We start from the raw sequence: 19,353 nt of genomic DNA, 5'->3' as shown, positions 1-19,353 counted from the left end.
TGCATAGATGATAATAGCAGGACATCTGCCTGCATTAAGATTATTAAGAATTAAAAAATTAAAAAAGATGTTACCATCTCACTGAAAAAACAGTGAAGAAATTATTTTACTTGTTTTGATTTTTAAGGCGGGGTCTCTTTGTTTCTTTGGAGCCAATGCTCATGTTGTGTTTTTTTCTTTTTGTGGGGGTCCAGCACAAATCTCTTGCACAGCGCAATGATTATAGATGAAACTCCACTGACAAGGAGATGCTTGGCACAGGCCCTGGCCCAGCAATTCTTTGGATGTTTCATATCCAGAATGTCCTGGTAAGTATTTTACCGTAGAATTCTCCAGAAAATGGGGAGGATCTAGGAAGTTCAAATTCTAATTTGCAAATTGAATTTTATCAGAAAAATAAGTAAAACAGTAATTGTAGAAGAAAGCAAAAATGGGAAAAAATGTAAGAGTAAGGAGCTCGATAAATGAAAATCCATTAGAACTTTTTGTTGTTTTGAAAGGAGAATGTGAGACATAAAAGTTCCAAAGATTGTATCGATTGCATATATCTTCCTGAATGTTGTAGTGTGCTTTGGCATCTGAAAATTTTAGAAAGCTAATTCTTTTGCATTATCAGTCAATTTCTGTTAGATATTTTGGATGATGAAGTATAGCCTGCATGCAAAGTACTTGTAGAGCACAGAACTAATAAATTAAGGTTTTCAGGGAAGAGAATGCAGAAATTAGTGTCAAATAGGAAAATTCCTGCTAAGGTGGCTATAACTCCATATCTCACAAAACCTCCTCAATTGGCTCTTGTAGTTCTGGTCAGTATTTATCTTAAATCCTTTTGCATACACTTTATTTACTGGGGACAAGCAGCCCATTACTTTTTTTAATGGCAAAAGTCTATGTCCCAGAGCATACTTGTCTTAAAAACAAGGGAAATCAACATGTTCTTAAATTGATGTTTGTACTGTTGTAATTTCTGTGCTCTCTCCTTTATTTCTAGACTACTTCTGTGATGAAGGCAATTTTTTTGCATCCTTCATGACTCCATTTTCTTATGTTCTTGTTCTGTTTACTTCATCACATCCTGTGTACAATGTCATTTTTCTGTTTAAGGTTCTAGTTCATGATCATGATCTAGTTTTAGGTTTTGTCTATTTTTTCTCTCTTAAAACATAACTTACAGAAGATGTGTTTAAAAGGGTGTCCACCAAATTGTGAGATAGGTATTTTGTCTAATTGCTGTGCAGGTCTTCTGCACTTCATTGAATTGTGTATCAAGAAATTAAGATCATATCGATCAGCAGTTGCTTTAACTTTAGTGTCCATTTCCACCTGTTTATTATTATTGTTTCAGCTAAAATAGGTTTTATATTTTAATCTGGATTTCTGTGGTAAAAGTTCAGTTTTCACTGACTTTTCAGTTTCATTGGTTCTGTCCAGGTGCCAAATTGCATAAATTGGTTCACAGCTCATCAGACTTCTGTTTACTTAGAGAAGTTATACAACTTCTTGACATTTGTGGCTATTTTTGAGCTGGTCAAAAATACCATCCTTTACAAAATTTCCTCTGAAGTGATATAATTCATGTTTCTTTCTTATAATAGGTCAGATGAATGGGTGCTAAAGGGAATCTCTGGTTACATTTATGGCCTTTGGATGAAAAAAACCTTTGGTGTTAATGAGTATCGCCACTGGATTAAACAGGTAACATCATAACATTTTCTATACCTTTCAGACATTTTGCATCAAAGAAAATACAGTATACAACCTGAATATAATATAGCTTTGCATTGCAATCTAGAGACCTTTTTAGTAGTGACAAACCTCAGAGCTAAAATATTTTTACCACTTGCTGCAAGGAAGAATACCAGGCATACAAACCAAAATAAATTTTTGTGACTGCCATATGAATAATGAAAAATAATTGTTGTTGTCTCTCCATGCAATTAGTTTTCCTCTTTTTGTTTGGACTCTTGAACAAAAAAAAATAGTCACAAAAAGATTTTACTTTTGGAATACTTAGAATAGAATATAAGATTCATAAGAATTTGTATTTGGTGAATTTCTTATGCTGTGGTGCCTATCCATATAGCTCAGAAAGGCTCCAGTATTAGCTTGGATCAGTGGCGGTTCAGGTATCTTTTAGTATCATTGAAGTACTAAATGAAATAATGAAACACTACAAAAATCCCTGTTTGAAGTGATTTCTTGGAAAACAAATTTCTGTCTATGGCTTACGTTTCCAAATGTAATCTTTGAGACAGGTACTTTCTAGTGATAGCAGCAATGACTCCTCATTCTTTGCAAGCAACATTTATTCACAAAAAGATACGTATCTTCTTTCTCTCATCGTGTTCTCTTACTCTCCCTATTCCAAAAAGTAAATCCTGACCCCCTTGCTCCGTTTACATCCCTTACTTACCTGGGGACCCAGCACCATGTCCTTCTCTGCCTAACGCTCATTCAGTTCACCAGTCTGGTGTTCTCTGTGCTAAAGGTGTGGGTGCTGCAGAGAGCAGGAGAACTGGGTGGAGGTCTGTTGTAAGAGTTCACTGCTGTCTGCAGCAGAAGTTTCTCATGGGGTTCCCCATCTGTCCGTACTAAACTAAAGGTGTCCACGTAGAATTGAGAGGTGCTACTGTCACAGCCTCCAGTTCTGCCCTTTTTCTGGTGTATTACCAATATATGAAAGTGTGCAAGTTGATGTGTATCAATAAATCCCAATACATATGAACATTTGGAAGATCTTTAACAATGCATTGCAGACAGGCATCAGTTTCCATTTCCTGTGCTTAAGCTGACACAATTTGATTCATGTTGACTTTTGGGTGACAGTGAGCCCTTACAAAAATCCTGCCTTAAGGTGTGCTTGTTAACCTGGCATCACACAAGTCCAGACCCAGTGCAGAGCTTGGGCCAGACATGAATATTTATTTATATCTATATTTAATATATTATATTTTTTGTATGTTTGTGTGTCTAGTTGTTTTCCATTGCATGAAATGCTGATCACTTTTATTTCTTTTGCTCAAAGACTACTTGTTTATTGAATAATAATACTCTGGTTATAATGTAGTTCACAGTGTTGGGCATTAGCCCCCTGTTCAGCCCCTGAACAAGTATGAACTACTAATTTCTACTGTTTTATTATAGTTTTTCATTTGAGGAACATCCCTGATTTTAAAATATTTCTCCCTTTGTAAACAAGCTTATTAGGAGGTATGACTTGAACAATATTAAAACCTTTCCTGTCTTCTTTAAATAATTTCTCTGCTTTTCAAAATTATGCTTACTTATGTATTTTTTTCTTAGGAGCTAGATCAAATCGTGGCATATGAACTGAAGACTGGAGGAGTTTTACTGCATCCAATATTCGGAGGAGGAAAAGAGAAAGACAAGTATGTTTATTTAAGCTGCAAGTCATTGCAGGGTATGTTTTTATGGGGCCATTAATATATGCCTTGGGTGTGTTGTGTAGCACAAGGCCAAAGGCTGAAGATCTCAAGCTGCCCAAGGCATGTATTACCAGTCTCATAAAGTACATCTTGAGTATACTGTAATACTTCTTGTTTTGTTTTGGTTTTTTTTCAATTTGAATCTCAAAGGAAATTAAGTATAATGAATATTTTTAATGCTGTTATGAAACTGCTTTTTAGTAAGAGGATAAGAGAGAACATGGAGCCAGAATTTTGATGTGAGCTGTTTCTGGAGTGGTTAGTGGTTTTCAGGCTTTTTAATGGTATCATCAGCTTTCTATTTCTTTGCTCTTTTTTCTTTCTGCTCTCAGATACCACCTTGTAGTCTCAGACTGAGATTTCTTAGTATATTGGGGATAGAAAATTATTAGATCAGTCATCTGTGAAGTACTATTAGTTACCAGTGTGAACTGGCTGGGTTTTTATTTTCCCTATAATTGTAGCTTCAGTGTGTCTAGCTTAGAATGATTCCCCTTCCCTCTCTTGTAATACTCCAGTAATACCCACTGAGAAGTACTGAACACTGGAGGTGGAAGAATACTGCTACATGTCAGATCAGTTGTTGATAAGGTTTCAGTGACAAGATTTTGCTGGGTTTTTCTTTACTTGCATAAATTGATCTCCATCTAACACAGCCTCACATGAGTTGCTTTTTAGAAACACACAAGCAGCATGTGCACAACTGCAAGGTTGAGCCTGTGCTGGTAGACTACTGTGTCAACTTCTGTTCTTTACTGCAGCAGAAGCCCTTGTCTTATGAAAATACAACCAAAATTGCCTGTAACAGTGGTTCTTTTGCACTTGATAGTGTGCATTTTTGTTGATTTAATTAATTTAATTAATTTAAATTAATATTTTGTTAATTTAAAGTTAAAACTCTGGATTTAGAACCTAAAGAATTATGAAAATCACTAAATTCATAGTAATAAGATCAGATGACACCTAGTGATAAGGGGCACAATTTTAAAGAAGGAAATTCACTAAAATCAAAATCTCTTTCTAACTGTTAATTTTACTAGTTTCACTATATTTATTCTAGAATTGGACATAAATAATTGACAAAATATTGTCCTAATGCTCTTAAAGATGTCTTTCCTTGCTGTGATATCTTGTTGGAAACTGTTTCTACAGCTACTTTACTACTTAATTGTATTACAGCTTGTTAATAATAACCATAGCATCACTTAAGGATGAATTACAACTTGCTGTTCTTTGTAGATTGCAGAGTTCCCTGGTATGTAAATTATGGATGTGTTCCTGACTCTGAGAGATAATTTGTATTGAAGGGAAGTATTTTCGTAATGGGGCCTAGAACATTTTTCTCCAGTGTACTGTATGCATTTCATTTCTTTGTTCTGCTCATTATGATACTGTTTCCAGGCAAACATATTTGCAGCACAGCAGTTCCAATTAATAATAATATTAAGAAAATGTGTGTTAAGTAATAATCTAATTTTTCAGCTAAATTAGAAGTAAAATATCATAATAAATCATCAAGGGAAATAAAAAACAAAAACCCAACTTCCTTCAGACACACAAATTAATTTGTGTGCAAAACAGAGGTCTCCGATTCTTCCTGTTTATGTCTGGTGTAGCATAAACACTGCACTCCAGAGTGCTTATTCTAAAAGACAAAATCCCAGAGCCTGGGAAAATGAAGGAAAGAAAACTGCAGATTAACTGCCGTGTGGATGAAAGCTTCAGAACAAAGCTTTGTGTGTAACCTTTTCATTTTGTGTCCTCCTGTCTCAGAATGTGTTTCTCTTCAGCCTTTGATTGTGCTGGTACCACCCTACTGTAAAAATTGTAAACTTATGGGAACTTATATTTCGTATGGAAGAAGCTTACTAACAGGGTTTCTGTTGTATGGCTGGACTGTGTTCAGGAGCATGAGCATTATAAAATTCTGTGGAAAAGCTGCTTCACTTTCTACTTCGACCAAGGCTCTAGGTCCATATTGGTAATTTTAACACTGTTTTGGTGCCAGATCAATAAAATCTGTGGAATTATAATGATTGAAGAAAAATATAATCTGAAGAAATATATTAATACTGAGTGAACTCCAAGATGTAACTGTCAAATGCAAACTTGACTCAGTTTGTTTTGCAGTTAAATAATGTAACCAGTACCAAAATCAATCAACACTTAGTAAATTTAAAAAGGGATCTTGGGATTGTGGGTACTGGCTTGGTTGTAATTTGCAAGAGAAGAATTTTACAGAAGTCAATCAGCTGTATAATTTGAAGCTGGATAAATAGTTTTTATTCTGAGACCAAATTATTATATAATGTCTGAGCCACAACCTCAGTTTCCTCCTTGAATTTCAATTCTTTCATGGTTGCTAATCCTTCCCTACCTCAGAATAGAGAAGTATCCAGAATAACAGGAGAATTGTGATAAGGGGAACTTCAGGAACTGCTTTTCAACTACAAACAAGGAGTTAACCTATGTAGTTTTTTGGGTTTTTTTCACAAAATTACGGTACTTGAGAAGGGTAATACTTGCTTAAATTTAGAAACACTTCTCTTTTTGTATCTTCTTAAGATGTTTAAGCAGATACTCATGAGCAAAGTCAAGGGATTCTCCCAGTAAATAGAAGGATGGAAAAGTTATTAAGGTATTGCAACTACCTTGGTTCTTGCCATCTGAAATATTATGGGCTGCAGACAAGGAGCTAAGTGCTGGTACTGTCTTTCTAGAACACTTGCTAGTGAACCTCAGCAAACCTGGTTTCTTCAGATGTGTGTTACTCATTCATGGAAAACTCAGATGTCCAGTGAAAAATACTAAAAGAAACATAGCAAAGCAGCATACAGTTGCCACTGACCTGGTTCATCAAGAAAATTAAGTCATATTAATAATTTCTTCTTCTCAAATAAGAGTCTCTTTAAAAGGAGGCAAAAAAGTCTTATTCTTCTCAAGGATTAAATATTACATGCCTAATATTCTTTGCCATGTTATCTGATTTAGAAGATACAAAGTTTGCCAAAATATTGAAAGATAAAGTTGCTAACTGAAATAAAAGGAAGGAAATTCCTTAGGCCCATCACATGACAGTGTTCTGTGAATTGTAAAACTCCTACTTTTCTTGAATTGCAACAAATATTTATTTAAATACAAAATATTTACTATATACAATCACTCTTAAATGGAAGTGGAGCAGGAAGATTGCTGTTTCATGAGTAATTTCCAGACTCAGTCACAGGTTCTTTGCTCAATGTACTGGTGCTTCCACTATCTCTACAGCACTACACAGCAGCTATCATGGGCCATTAATCTCTGTGCAGTACTTGCTGGATGCCAGGTACATACACCCTTGTCACCTCTCTGGACAAGTGAGTGGTCATTTTAAGTGTGCCCTAATTTGTAACTAAAGAAGTACAAGAAATCCTAAGTAATTGTTGGTGCAGCTCTAAGCTTGGTTGCTGGGGTACATTTTAAGTTTCATTCAATAAAATGCAAAACAGATGGTTTTGTTTTTGTTTTTTTTTTTCAGCCCTGCTTCACATTTACATTTCTCTATCAAACACCCTCATACACTGTCCTGGGAGTATTACACTATGTTCCAGTGTAAAGCACATCTTGTTATGAGACTGATTGAGAACAGAATTAGCATGGAGTTCATGTTACAGGTGGGTATTTAGATGATTATGTGGAATATAAAGAAACTCCTTGTCTTCAATTGCATTTCTGTTCATTAAATAGAGTTCAGAGAAGAAGAGAACAGGTCATCATAGGATTCCATTTGTAGTTTCAGTTTTAGCAGGACTGCACAAACATTTGGTCTTTTGTGTTAGGATAAGATTGACTGTTATTCTTATGCATAACTTGCAGTACATATACTTTTTATATGCTGCATATTCTCTTTAATGTTAAGAGTGTTTCATTGGTTCGGGTTATTTTGATTTGTTGTTAACACTGGGAGCCTGTTTTCCGTTCCCTGACTGGTGTTGCTGTGAGCTAACCTAATGAAATTATAAATAATGAGAATCCAGCTCCAGCTCTCTCATTACATGAAGTTTTCAGAGCTAGATAAAACTTAGATGCTTATATTAGAGAAGCATTTGAATAGAAGATTGTAATTTTATTCTGAAATACTGAACTTCTTCAGAACTATAGTTTCTCTTCTTTATAGTAATTATCTTTTGTGACATACTTCAGAAAGAATAGGGTGCTACAAATAAACAGATAAAAAATGAGTGATATTTTCATATCAGCTTCAAGTTTTTTGGGGGTTGGCTGTTTTTGCCTTGATTTGAGTTTATTTTTAAGGAAAACATATGTTATTGTGCTAGAGCTATTTTAGGTAGTTGTCAGGTTGAAAATACTGCAGAGAATCTGATGAATGTTTAATTTCTGAAAAAGAAGATATAGTCAGTGATTTCTTTTACTGTAGATAATTTTTGAAAGTTGATGATCTTTTAATGGATTTTGTATGTGCATATGTATGTGTAACTGGGAGGAAGATACATTTATACTGAAAATTTCTGATACAGTCAAGCAAATAATTTCCTGTCAAGTCATTATTTTGAAAACCTTTTTTTGAAGCCATTTATCATAAAGTGAGTTTATTGACCTTTAGTTGCAATTAAACAGAAATTAAACAGAAAAGCTTATTTTATATATAAGTATTAAGGGAAAGTAATAACTTTTTATCATTTTAGGTTTTCAACAAGTTGTTGAGTCTGGCCAGTACTGCTTCATCTCAGAAGTTCCAATCACACATGTGGAGTCAGATGTTGGTTTCAACATCTGGGTTTTTGAAATCTATCTCAAATGTCTCAGGCAAAGACATCCAACCTTTAATAAAGCAGTGGGTGTATCCTTTTTATTCTTCGTCTGGATTAATATAGAAAATGAATTTGGTTGTTTAATTGGCACTATCCAAAGAATGTGAAGAAGGGCATGAAATATCTTTGCATAAAACAGTTAAGTACATTATTCTGTGAATTAGATATATATGTGAGCCACAAATTCACAATCTTTTCATAGTCCTTTGAACTATACTGGCTTTTTTGCATGTTCTTTATTAGAAGGGATTTCATTACTTTAAGTTTTCATTTGAAAGAAGCACAGGAACTCTGCTGGAATTTAAGGCCAAATTATACTAAAAGGATTCCAGAGGACACTGCCCATAGAAATATGCTGAACTGGGACATGGAAAATGCTATAGTCTGGTGCATTTTAATATGCGATTTCCAGTAAATCACCGTGAAATAAGTAACCTAAAGCACAGACTATTAGTTTACAATATACTTTAATAGCTTGGTAGCTTGTGTTAATAGCACAGTTTCAGGTAAAATAACCCTCTGTGTGTTGATTCTTCAAATTTAAGTGACACTAGTCAAGAAACAGAGTTTCTTATTTTGAATTGCTACGAAGGGAAATTTGGAGTGGCTCCATTTAGCAGGTTTCATTGTTAGTTTTATTTAATATGACTCCAGGCTAGAATTGTACGTGACTGCAGCAAAAACATACCTTACTGTTGTAACAGACAACAAAAGAAGGTATTTAATTTGAGCTGACTTAATTATGTTCATGCATCTCAATATCTTCACTAAAAAGTACTGTATAATTAGTATTATAGAGTAATTTGAGAGATTAGTATTTTATTTTCATCGAAAGTGTTCATAAGGTATAAATACACATTATTCTAATTTACATGCCTTGCTGTGCCAAGCACTTAAGAAAAATAGGAGTTCTGTATTCACACTGCAGTGACAGCTAAATGTGAGCATTACTATCTGAGCTGGGTGTATCTTAACTGCATCTGTTCTGTAAGGAAGAAAGAATTGTACCTCACACATTTGGGGGTTATTTGCACCTTTTCCATACTTTGGCCCCAAGGTTGATCCTGGTAACTACAACTTGTATTTAATCCTATGATTGCAGCCTCCCTACCATGCTTCAAACACTGCTCTTCTTGTGACAATGGATTTCCCACCTTGTAAGATCACAGAAGGTCTTCATGTTGTTTGGGAGGAAATCTTACTGCTGTTAACCAGTACTGTCTTATGCCATTAGCACGGGCTGGGTTCATGATGAGTGTAAACCTTGTGCTGAAAAACCACTAAAAACGTCTTAAACTGTACCCGATGGCAAAGTCCCAGAGCTTCATGAAGGCAGCATCCATGAATAGAACCAGTCTGAGGTATTAAGCCAGATGGCCAAATTTTGGGAGGAAAGTTCATACCTCTGTACAAGAAGAAGCATCTTTAAATATGGAAGCTCTTCTCTTAAATGTTGGGACATGAAAGAACAGAGATTTTCCTCCCTTGCTTTTGTCTCATATGAAAGAACAGATTTTCCTCCCTTGCTTTTGTCAGAGACTTGTGAGACTGTGCATTAGACTAAAATGCTTCAGTTTAGTGTTTTAGTTTACTATAAACGGCTAGTTTTAGTAGTAGTAACGGCTGTGATACAGAAAGGAATGATGAAATTATTCACAGGAAAAGTTGCCTTGAAGAAATCATTGCCTGGGCAAAAATTTAGAGTGAGGTTGTTACTTTTTATCATTCATATTGTATACTTTCATGTATACCTGAACTCATACACACACATGAATGTTCACATGACCCAGTTTGGAAAACTGCAATAAAATAATGGAGTTAAATGTAGTGTGGGTAGAAAACAGAAACTAATGTCTACATTTTCCCCTTAGTTTTATTTAACTAAAATACATAGTAAAACCATATTGAAATTACTGAAGTCTTACACAATTACTTTATCTGAGAGCATGCCAAGGACATTGGATGTGGTGGAGTCCAGAATAGTTTTTCATAATTAATTTCTTTGTACTAGGTAGTTTTCATTGCATTTTGGTTTTTCTCCATAAGAGACATGACTGGACATTAAAGAACTATTGAAAGAAAAAAAAATTTAAAGAATGTAAAACCCCAGAATTTCGTGAATGAACATGAGTGATTTCATTTCCAAATTTTCTTGGAATGGGAAATTCTATGAATGAAGAAGCATAAAGCAGGTGTTAAGAATTGAAAATTATGGATTTTTATAACTATTGCATTGTATGCTAGAATTCCTATACTGCTTATTAGGGATCAGAGTGGAGTGGTAAAATTTTATGGTAGCTTTGCATTTAATAGAAAACGGAATGTATTGGAATTGGAAATAAAACAAGATTACACATCTCCTGGGACTCAGAAATACGTGGTAAGGTGCATTTTCCATATTTTACCTACATGTACAAGTATGGTCTATACATTAATAAGCATAAGTTTAATGTTAATAACAAAATCTTGTGAACTTGAAGGGTCCTCTTAAAGTGACAGTGCAAGAACTTGATGGCTCATTCAACCATACATTGCAGATTGAAGAAAACAGTCTTAAACATGATATACCTTGCCATTCTAAAAGCAGAAGGTAAGAGCTAAAATACTAACTGCAGGTATTTTTACTATGGATTTATGAAAACATGCAGGGCATTTGATGATAAATATATGCTTCTTCTTAATCTTACTAAATAAGATTTACCTGTGATGTAAGTGGAGAATTTCATACTGTTTAAGGACAGCAAGAAACCTTACACAGTTCTTAATTATGAGTAATTTTGTAGAAGTTTTACGAAGACCTAATTTATGTAGAGTAAGTTGAATGAAGACTCTAATTAATCAAATTATTCAAAATGTCTTTGAATTGGAATCACAAATTAGAGGGAAGACAAATGTAGGCCAGAGGAGTGCCTCAAGTGAAGAGAGTGCCGGACTGTTAGGTAAACCCAAGGAACAAGAAAAGTGACATACTTCCCTCATAGAGTCTCTCCATCTTCTAATGTATTTTGATAGTTACTTTGAATTCTACTTCTCAAACTTCTATGTTTATATTTAATTGTAAAAATAGTTGGAGTAAAAATCACAGAAATGGATGCGTAGCTCAAATTTGTGAATATTATGCTTTTGCATGGTGAAATGCACAGAGTACTTTTGCATTCTTAAACTTCATTTATAAACATACATTTGCCAGTCTGGTAAGTAATACTTTTTTTTTTCCTCTTTTTTGATAGAAATAAGAAAAAAAAGATTCCACTGATGAATGGAGAAGAGGTGGACATGGACCTTTCTGCTATGGAGTAAGTTGGCTTGTTGGAGTTTCTCAGTGTGAGTCTGAGCCATCTTGTCTAAAGCATGCTATTTTGGAGGATTGGATAATAAACTTGAACTTTATTATATGACTGACAACTTTCAAGACTATCCCACATTTCTCTGTCTTTACTGAAACTTTTGCTGTAGCTGGGGAAATGCTGGCAAAGTGTAAAAAGAATAGGTTAACCAATATAACCAAATTTTATAAAAAATTTTGGGCATGGTATGGTGATAATAAATTACTTGACTCTAACACATCTCCAATGATAACTTTCAATACTACTGGCTTGGAGCCAGTAGTACCCTCAGAGACAGGGGAGGTGTTTGTTGTTTTCTGGCTGAGGGAAGTAAATAATCTGTTCTTGAAAGCCAGTGTTGTCTCTTTGAAGAAGGGTAGATTGCTTGTCACCTTAAAAGTGTTGCAGATTCTCATAAATTTAACCTCTCATCTAATACACAATGAGGAAAAAAAATTTGTGAGACATATTCACATTGAGCAAGTCATTGCTATCATTTCTGTATGACAGTTGACATATGAATAGTTTAATTGTATTGAAGGATAATTACCCTAAATATTTGTGACTATTTTTGATCATTTATGCTCAGGTCCCTGCTGCATTACCCTGAGCTGAGACTTCAGTGATCTTAGAATGACCTTTGAACTGGGATAGGATTTCATGCAAGACACTTGCATTTGATCTGATAACCTGATCTGTGGTGTGGTCATTCTGCTGTCCAGTTTGGGCTGCTCTGCTCCAAGCGTGTGTGATTATACACATTCTGTTTTCTAGATCTTGTGTATACGCTCTTTCACTGTTGTTTCTCCTCTAGCTACTAACTTGGTGGCAATTCTGGATTTTCTACAAACATATACAGAAATACACATCATATTTATAATGATGCTCTTTTCATCAATCCAAACTCTCTCTTAATGCCTTGTTGGTATTTTGATTTTGTGATTTTTAGATGGAAAAATGAGTAAGAGAATGAATTGCATAATTTGTGCTTGTTGCTCCCATAACTTCTGCAGTCATGGTGCCGTGTGGATAATAAAGTGTAAAATGTGTGTTTGGGTGGAATACAACTGAGTCATTTTATCTGTAGGATAACTTTAATCCTGATTTTTATCATTTTTATGGTTACCCTTGTCAGCTTTCAACATCATAGCATGTGAGTGGTTGTAAAGGAGTTTCACATCTATTGATTAAAAAAAGTGTATTTACCACCAAATTTTCTTTCTTGGTTTTTTTTTGGTAGTCTTAACCTTTAGAAGGTGATAAAGTGCTTATCAGTTAGGAAAATTGTAGCATCCGAGCAAATAGAATTAAATATACTGGGATCATACAGTAGTTTACCATGAACAAAGATCTGTAGGTTAAAAATACTAAAACACTGTATTCACTTTGATATAGTAGAGGTTTGGACAGATTGCCCTGGGAGGCTATCGAATCACCATCCTAGAAGCAAGAGATTGGAGCAGGAGACTTTCAAAAGTTCTCTCTAACCTGTATTTTGTTATGTTCTTTGAATTTAAATACTTTACAAATAACTCATAACAAGTTAGAAAATCTTTAGAATTTCTATAGTCTTGAAATTTTGTAAGCTGGTAATGTTTTTTTGTTTCTGTCTTAGTGCTGATTCCCCCTTGCTCTGGATAAGAATAGATCCTGATATGTCAGTACTGAGGAAGGTGGAATTTGAACAGTCTGATTTCATGTGGCAGTATCAGCTGAGATATGAGAGAGATGTGGTGGCACAAGAAGAAGCCATTCTGGCACTGGAAAAGTTCCCTACTCCGGCATCCCGGCTTGCACTGACCGACATCCTGGAACAGGAGCAATGCTTCTACCGGGTGAGAATGCTGGCCTGCTTCTGCCTTGCAAAGGTGAGGTTGTGTGCATGGGAGTAATGGAGGAAATCCACTAGACTTTGTAAATGGCTGAAAATTAGTCAAAACTCATCACAGTTCCTAAACTGGCTTGAGATTTAGCTTCTTAAATGTATTTGCCAGGTATTTTTGAGATGACTGATTTGAAAGGAAAGTTGTATTATTTTAGTCTGTAAATGGTGGAGACTGCAGAAGGCTTTCATAATTGTCAAAATTGAGATGTCAGACATGGAAACCACAAGGGATTTTTCCAGATTTCATTAAGTAGCAGAAATAAAAGACTTCTGTTTCTTTTTTTTTTTTTCAGAACCAAAGTATATTTTTTATTATTTTAGTGGGAAGTTCCTTGGCCAGTCTGTTGAGAACTCTGAAATGCTGAAATTCATCTTTTCCTAATTGAACTTCAGATTGCTGCTCTGTATCGTTTCAGATTGAATAGAGTCACAAAATAAATATCAAATTGGGATACAATTAATTATTAAAAAGCTAAATAATTGCCTTGAAAAGGGAAGATCTTTTTTTTTCTTAGATATAAAATCAGCATTAAGAGTGAAAACTAGTAAATCCCTAATTTAACAACAAGTTGGTGGAAACGCAGAAGAACAAGAATTTCTGAAATGGCATATTGGTTACTTTTATGCACAGGGAGACATATTGATTGACAATTTGTTCCAATTATTGATATATAGCTTGCTTTCTGCTGTGTACCTGTTTGGAATCATTTAGTTCCCATACAGAAGTAAAGCTTTCAGCCATGTTTTGAAATTCAAAATCCTAGTGTTTTTGACAAACTATTTTAAAATTATGAAAGACTGATGTGAAACTGCCAGTGTATGTTCTAGTGTTGGAGCTGCCAGTATCTGACTTAAAACATGCTTTTCATAACAAATTCACTTGGAATATCTAATAGTATATATTCCACAGGTAAATATTAAAAGAGTGGTTGTTGCAACATTTAAATGCTATAGTTTTTTTATCTTTACTGTAGCTTCTTAGGCAGTTGGGCTACAGATAATCATTGCTGGTTTTTGTTCAGTTGTAATTGTATGGAAAATTTGGGTCTGTGGATAAGGTGGTTGACTTGCAGAAAATATAATAAGGCAAGCAAAAAGTATGGCTGTGACATTGAATCAAGGTGAAGGAGCATAGCAGAACAAAGTTGTAGATATGTTCATGTAAGTTCCTGGAAGGAAAGTGTAATATATTCTGTTACATTCTATTACTGATTCCAACATCAGGACATTAATAAGAATAACTTCCTGTTGGTGAGTTTAGTTTTCTTTCATAAGAAAAGTAAATTTCTTTTCTTTTTTTCTTAATTTTTCTTTTCAATTAAACTCAACTTCCTGTTGTCGTTGAGTTTAATTTTTTAATATTCAGGATTTGTATTCTTTATTGAAAAAAGCGAAGTCTCTCATGATTATTCAGGAGGAGGGTTCTTTTTTGTTGATTTACAATTTCTAGCTGGGTTGCAGTTACTGTTGTCAGATATTCTCTGTGTATTCATGTTGATACAGAGAAATTATATGTGACAATGCAATTGTCAAACTGAATTTGCTATACTTTCTTGGTATACCTCATTGTAAAAAAGGACTTCAGTCTCTCAGCAGTGAAGTATCCAGGTGACATATTAAATCCTTATTGATAAATTAAGGATATGTGTGAACATGTGTGCACACACACTGTGAGTCTCATTCCTGAGTCCTTCAGGACAAATAGCAAATACAGAGAAAGGAGAAGATAGTATCACAATCTCTATTCCTGAGGGTACACAGGCTGATTTCCCAGTTCAGATCCATTGCAGTGTAGGTGATGTAATAGAAATGCTACCATCACAAACTTCTCCCTCCCAAACTTTGAGGAGTTTCATAGATATGCATGAAGAGTTAAACCTTAGTCTGCCTTTTTATGCTGTACTGAATTGAATGGTGCAGAAATGGAGTGTGCCTCCTGCCTTTTTAAGTAGAAATAATGCAACACAGGTCATTTGTGCTACTGTATGGGGAATGTGCAGTTAGATTTAGTTCAGAATGTGTAATGTCTCAGTAGACAAAGTTACAAAATCAGATTCTGTCAGTAAAGAGAAAATCAAATGAGTTACAACACACAATAAGACAAAAAATACTGAAAAGATGATGGTTTAACTACTATTGATTTTAATTGAAAATAGTTGTTTATCTACAGACTTTGTGAAATTAAATGCTTACAATAAGAAGTTCTCTTTTAAAATATACACCCTGGTATTAATGGAATGGTGAATATCTTGTAAACATAGGACACTTTGATATTTTGGGGATTGAGTTTTATTGGACACTGCTACATAAATTTTGTAAATGTAGTTTTAAGTTCTTTATCATGGTTTCTAAACAGTCTTTGGGATTAATCTACCTCTGCAGGAAGAGTTATTGTAGCTTTCAAAAAAAGCTGTACCTGCATCTTTAGTTCAAATGCTTCAGCTATTGCAAGGGGAAGATCAGTTACAGTATTTTCCCTCTCTGACTTTCCTCTGAAGCCTGACTTAGTGGAAAAATGGTTTTTAGTAATAAAGTACCACACTTCTCCAAAAGCAATGATGAAGGGAATTGCTGTGCATTTTCAGGTAGCCTCTTGCTTTTTCTTCACTTATTGCATATGTAATAGCCTTTGAAACAAGCTACCTAATTTAGAAGGAAATCATCAAATTCAGGTTTTTCTTTGTAAGAACAGATTTTTCCTTAGTTTGTGGGTCTGTAACAATGTGAATTCCTGCTACATTGTAGAGTGTGTTGGTCCCATTTGTTTGTGTGCACACACATCCAGCAGATTAACCATCAGCAGGCACAGGTGCTCTGCAGGCTTGCAGTGCTTATTACAGCAAACGTATGAAAACCAGGATGCTGGGAAAGCACAAAAAGCAGTTTTGTCTTTGTGGAACCTTAACTGTCTTACTCCAAAGCAGAGTATAGCAATAAATTGTTCTCAGTGCACAGTCTTCAATAAATGACAATGTTAGAGGGGACTGCCTTGCCTTTAACTTTAGGGGTGGTCTTTTATTTTTAGGGTGGCCGAATCCTGTTTAAAGTCTAGGCTGAGGTTGCTGGCAGGGTAAATTTGGGAAGTTGGTATTGCAAAATCCCCTTCCATCACTGGCTTCTGTAGAGTAAGAGAACTTGGCTTTAGTATACACAGAATATTCATCTAAAATATATAAAAGAGAAAATAATTAAGAACAGAAGTTTATCATGGAAGGATAGTTAGTTGCAGATGTCTTCCAAATAGAACAATTTCCATAAAACTTACCTTTAATGTAGATAAGATATATTGGGAATGACAGTGAAAACGTAGCTAATATAAGATAATACACTCATGAAAGTAAGTATCTGTTTAAAGGAGAGAATGTTCTTGGCAATTACCCTTTTTGATTATGGGAAATGTGTATTTTTCTACAGCCAAACTGAACTTGCAGTGGTCATGTTAATATGATTTCCCTTCCCCCTACTTACTCAGATTGCAAATTCCATGGTAAGTACGTGGACAGGACCACCAGCCATGAAGTCACTCTTTACCCGAATGTTTTGTTGTAAGACTTGTCCAAACATTGTGAAGACCAACAACTTCATGAACTTTCAGAGCTACTTTCTTCAAAAGGTAAATTTTATTTTTCTCAATGAATGTTTTAAAAGAATTGTCAAAAATACAAAAATGTTCTTAAAATTGACAGTTACAGGAATGTGGATAGCACAAACCTGATTTCCTCTTTAATAAAAATCAAAGTAACTGATTCTTTCTCATAAGGCTTCAGTTTGTTCAATCTTATTAAAATCAAATAACAAATTCTTAGCTATTTTTTTCTGATTATCTGAAGTTAAATTAGCAGTTTCTTCAGAAGAATGGGGAATTATAAATTATTATATAATTACTTGCAATTATTTGTGAGCTCATTCTTGAATAGGACTTTAAGGAGGATACTACTTTTATCTTTTAGGTGAATTCAGTAACTGCCTTTATTTTTTAAAAGCAGTTATACCATACTGCAAGCAAAATCATACAACTCTTAAATTGGTGGACATTTTTAGTTCAAGACATTGCGTAATCCTTCTTGCCCTCTTCTTTCTATTGTCAACATCACATATTGCCACTGTTTTGGCGTTAGCACAGGTTTTTTTGCTGCAACCTATGGTTATTCATTGGATAACAAGATTAATGACAATGTTTTTCTCTCAAGATTCACTTGACTGGGTGATTGAGTTCTTATTTCATAGATTTCATACTGATTTTGTAGAAGACTCAAAATTTGGTTTTTTCACCCTGTCCAAAACTTTCATTGTTCATGTCATTCTTGGACCTTCTTTTTGTATTTTTCTGCTTTTTTTGTCATTGTTCAGTCTTTACCACTAATCTTACATTTTTTCCCTTTTTAATCCTGTGTGCCAAATTTGTAGGTCTAGAGTATGATTCTTAAATCTATGTTGAGTGGAGCCTAGAAATCTGCTTAGCTCATTCTAAAATAAATACCTAATCAGAATAACAGCTGTCTGGCTAATAATTCTTCAGGTCCCACTGACCCTGTTGGTTCTACATGTCTCAGTGAAAGTGGAAGCTTAGACATCATGTTCACATGAAAACACTCAAATTCAGTGTCTATCTCAAATTCCATCACCATTTTCTGTGTCTCATTGTTTTTCATTTGATACCCTTTTGATGGTGTCTTGACTTGAGAGTCTGTTTTTTGGATATACTTTTTTTTAAATGTCTGTATTGTGACAAATTACTGAGCAATAACTATGTAGTTTATTTGATCTGAAAATTATACAGTACATGGTCTGACTTTCAAAAGTTATGTAAATACAGCTTTTCAGACACCTGCTATTGGACATTTGTTAATTGCTGATTTTCAGGATGTACTTCTTTTCAGAGTACACTATACACTATCATTTCAATAATGTAAAGAGTGATATTAATTAATTTTATTACACAGACTATGCCTGTTGCCATGGCCCTCCTGAGAGATGTTCACAACCTTTGTCCTAAGGAGGTCTTAATGTTTATTTTGGATTTGATCAAGTACAACGATAACAGGAAGAATAAGGTAAAGACAGTGTTTATTTTAAACTGTTACTGGTTTTTTTGGTGAAAAAAGTTTTACTTAGTACGCTGCATGATGTTTGATGCCACTACTGCAAATACTTAGCTCAGAGTTGATGAAAAGGTGATGTGGTAAATGTTAGAGAACATTCTGTAGCTGAAATTTTTATGGCAGCACTTCTTGGATGTGTCAAAGCTCTGTGTGCTTGTTGTTAATGCTTGTCTTCATTTGCACACATACTTTTCTTGCTTCACTCTTTTTTGTTCAAAAGACCCAAGTGTTTGGAGAAAATGTAGCATGAGAAGTTGAGCACTGGTTTTTTGATGTTTATTTCACCTTGAGAGGAGTATTTGAAAGAGCAAGGAAAGGAAATAATATTTTTTAACAGTATACAGGACTCTGGAATTCTGTGTTCTGAGTATCATTGCTAGCTCACAGAACTGGATTATCTTCATCTGGTTAAGTAACAGGTGAACCACAGGTTTACGTTGTCCATCACTAAACTGAACCATCTGAGTTGGAAATGTCATCCCAAGTTCCTTCCCAAACAGACCGCTTCTGAAGGATGATTAAATGACCTTCAAGATCCTGAAATGATGCAGAATTCCATCTCTATAGCTAGGAGCCTAGCATAATCTTCCCAATTAGGTTTCCAAAGTGAATTGGAACCAGTCTAATGTGTCTTAAACTTCATTTTTTTTGTGTGTGTGTGTAGAACACATACTGTAACAAGACACGTGCTGCTTGTTACTGAAATAAGGATGATGGATGGGGAGAGGTAGAGAGTTGGACACATGAATGCAAGCATCAGTAGTCACATAAAAGGGTCACATA

The 19,353-nt window shown here is 34.7% G+C and overlaps 1 protein-coding gene across 3 annotated transcripts in view; it reads left to right on the top strand.

Annotated features, from left to right (window-relative positions):
• The window catches only part of TAF2 (TATA-box binding protein associated factor 2), a 60,743-nt gene that overhangs the window by 15,497 nt on the left and 25,893 nt on the right, over positions 1-19,353 (top strand). For all 3 annotated transcript variants that reach the window (XM_038129263.1, XM_038129261.1, XM_038129264.1), the window contains exons 8-18: positions 195-308; positions 1,596-1,695; positions 3,304-3,389; positions 6,964-7,099; positions 8,132-8,286; positions 10,523-10,637; positions 10,738-10,847; positions 11,488-11,553; positions 13,199-13,451; positions 16,941-17,081; positions 18,412-18,522. In XM_038129263.1, the coding sequence (XP_037985191.1) occupies positions 195-308; positions 1,596-1,695; positions 3,304-3,389; positions 6,964-7,099; positions 8,132-8,286; positions 10,523-10,637; positions 10,738-10,847; positions 11,488-11,553; positions 13,199-13,451; positions 16,941-17,081; positions 18,412-18,522 (1,387 nt within the window). The remainder of the gene's footprint in view (positions 1-194; positions 309-1,595; positions 1,696-3,303; positions 3,390-6,963; positions 7,100-8,131; positions 8,287-10,522; positions 10,638-10,737; positions 10,848-11,487; positions 11,554-13,198; positions 13,452-16,940; positions 17,082-18,411; positions 18,523-19,353) is intronic.

The sequence above is a fragment of the Motacilla alba genome, chromosome 2, assembly GCF_015832195.1.
Source record: "Motacilla alba alba isolate MOTALB_02 chromosome 2, Motacilla_alba_V1.0_pri, whole genome shotgun sequence".
Classification (NCBI taxonomy): domain Eukaryota; kingdom Metazoa; phylum Chordata; class Aves; order Passeriformes; family Motacillidae; genus Motacilla; species Motacilla alba.
This window is presented reverse-complemented; position numbering and strand designations above follow the sequence as displayed.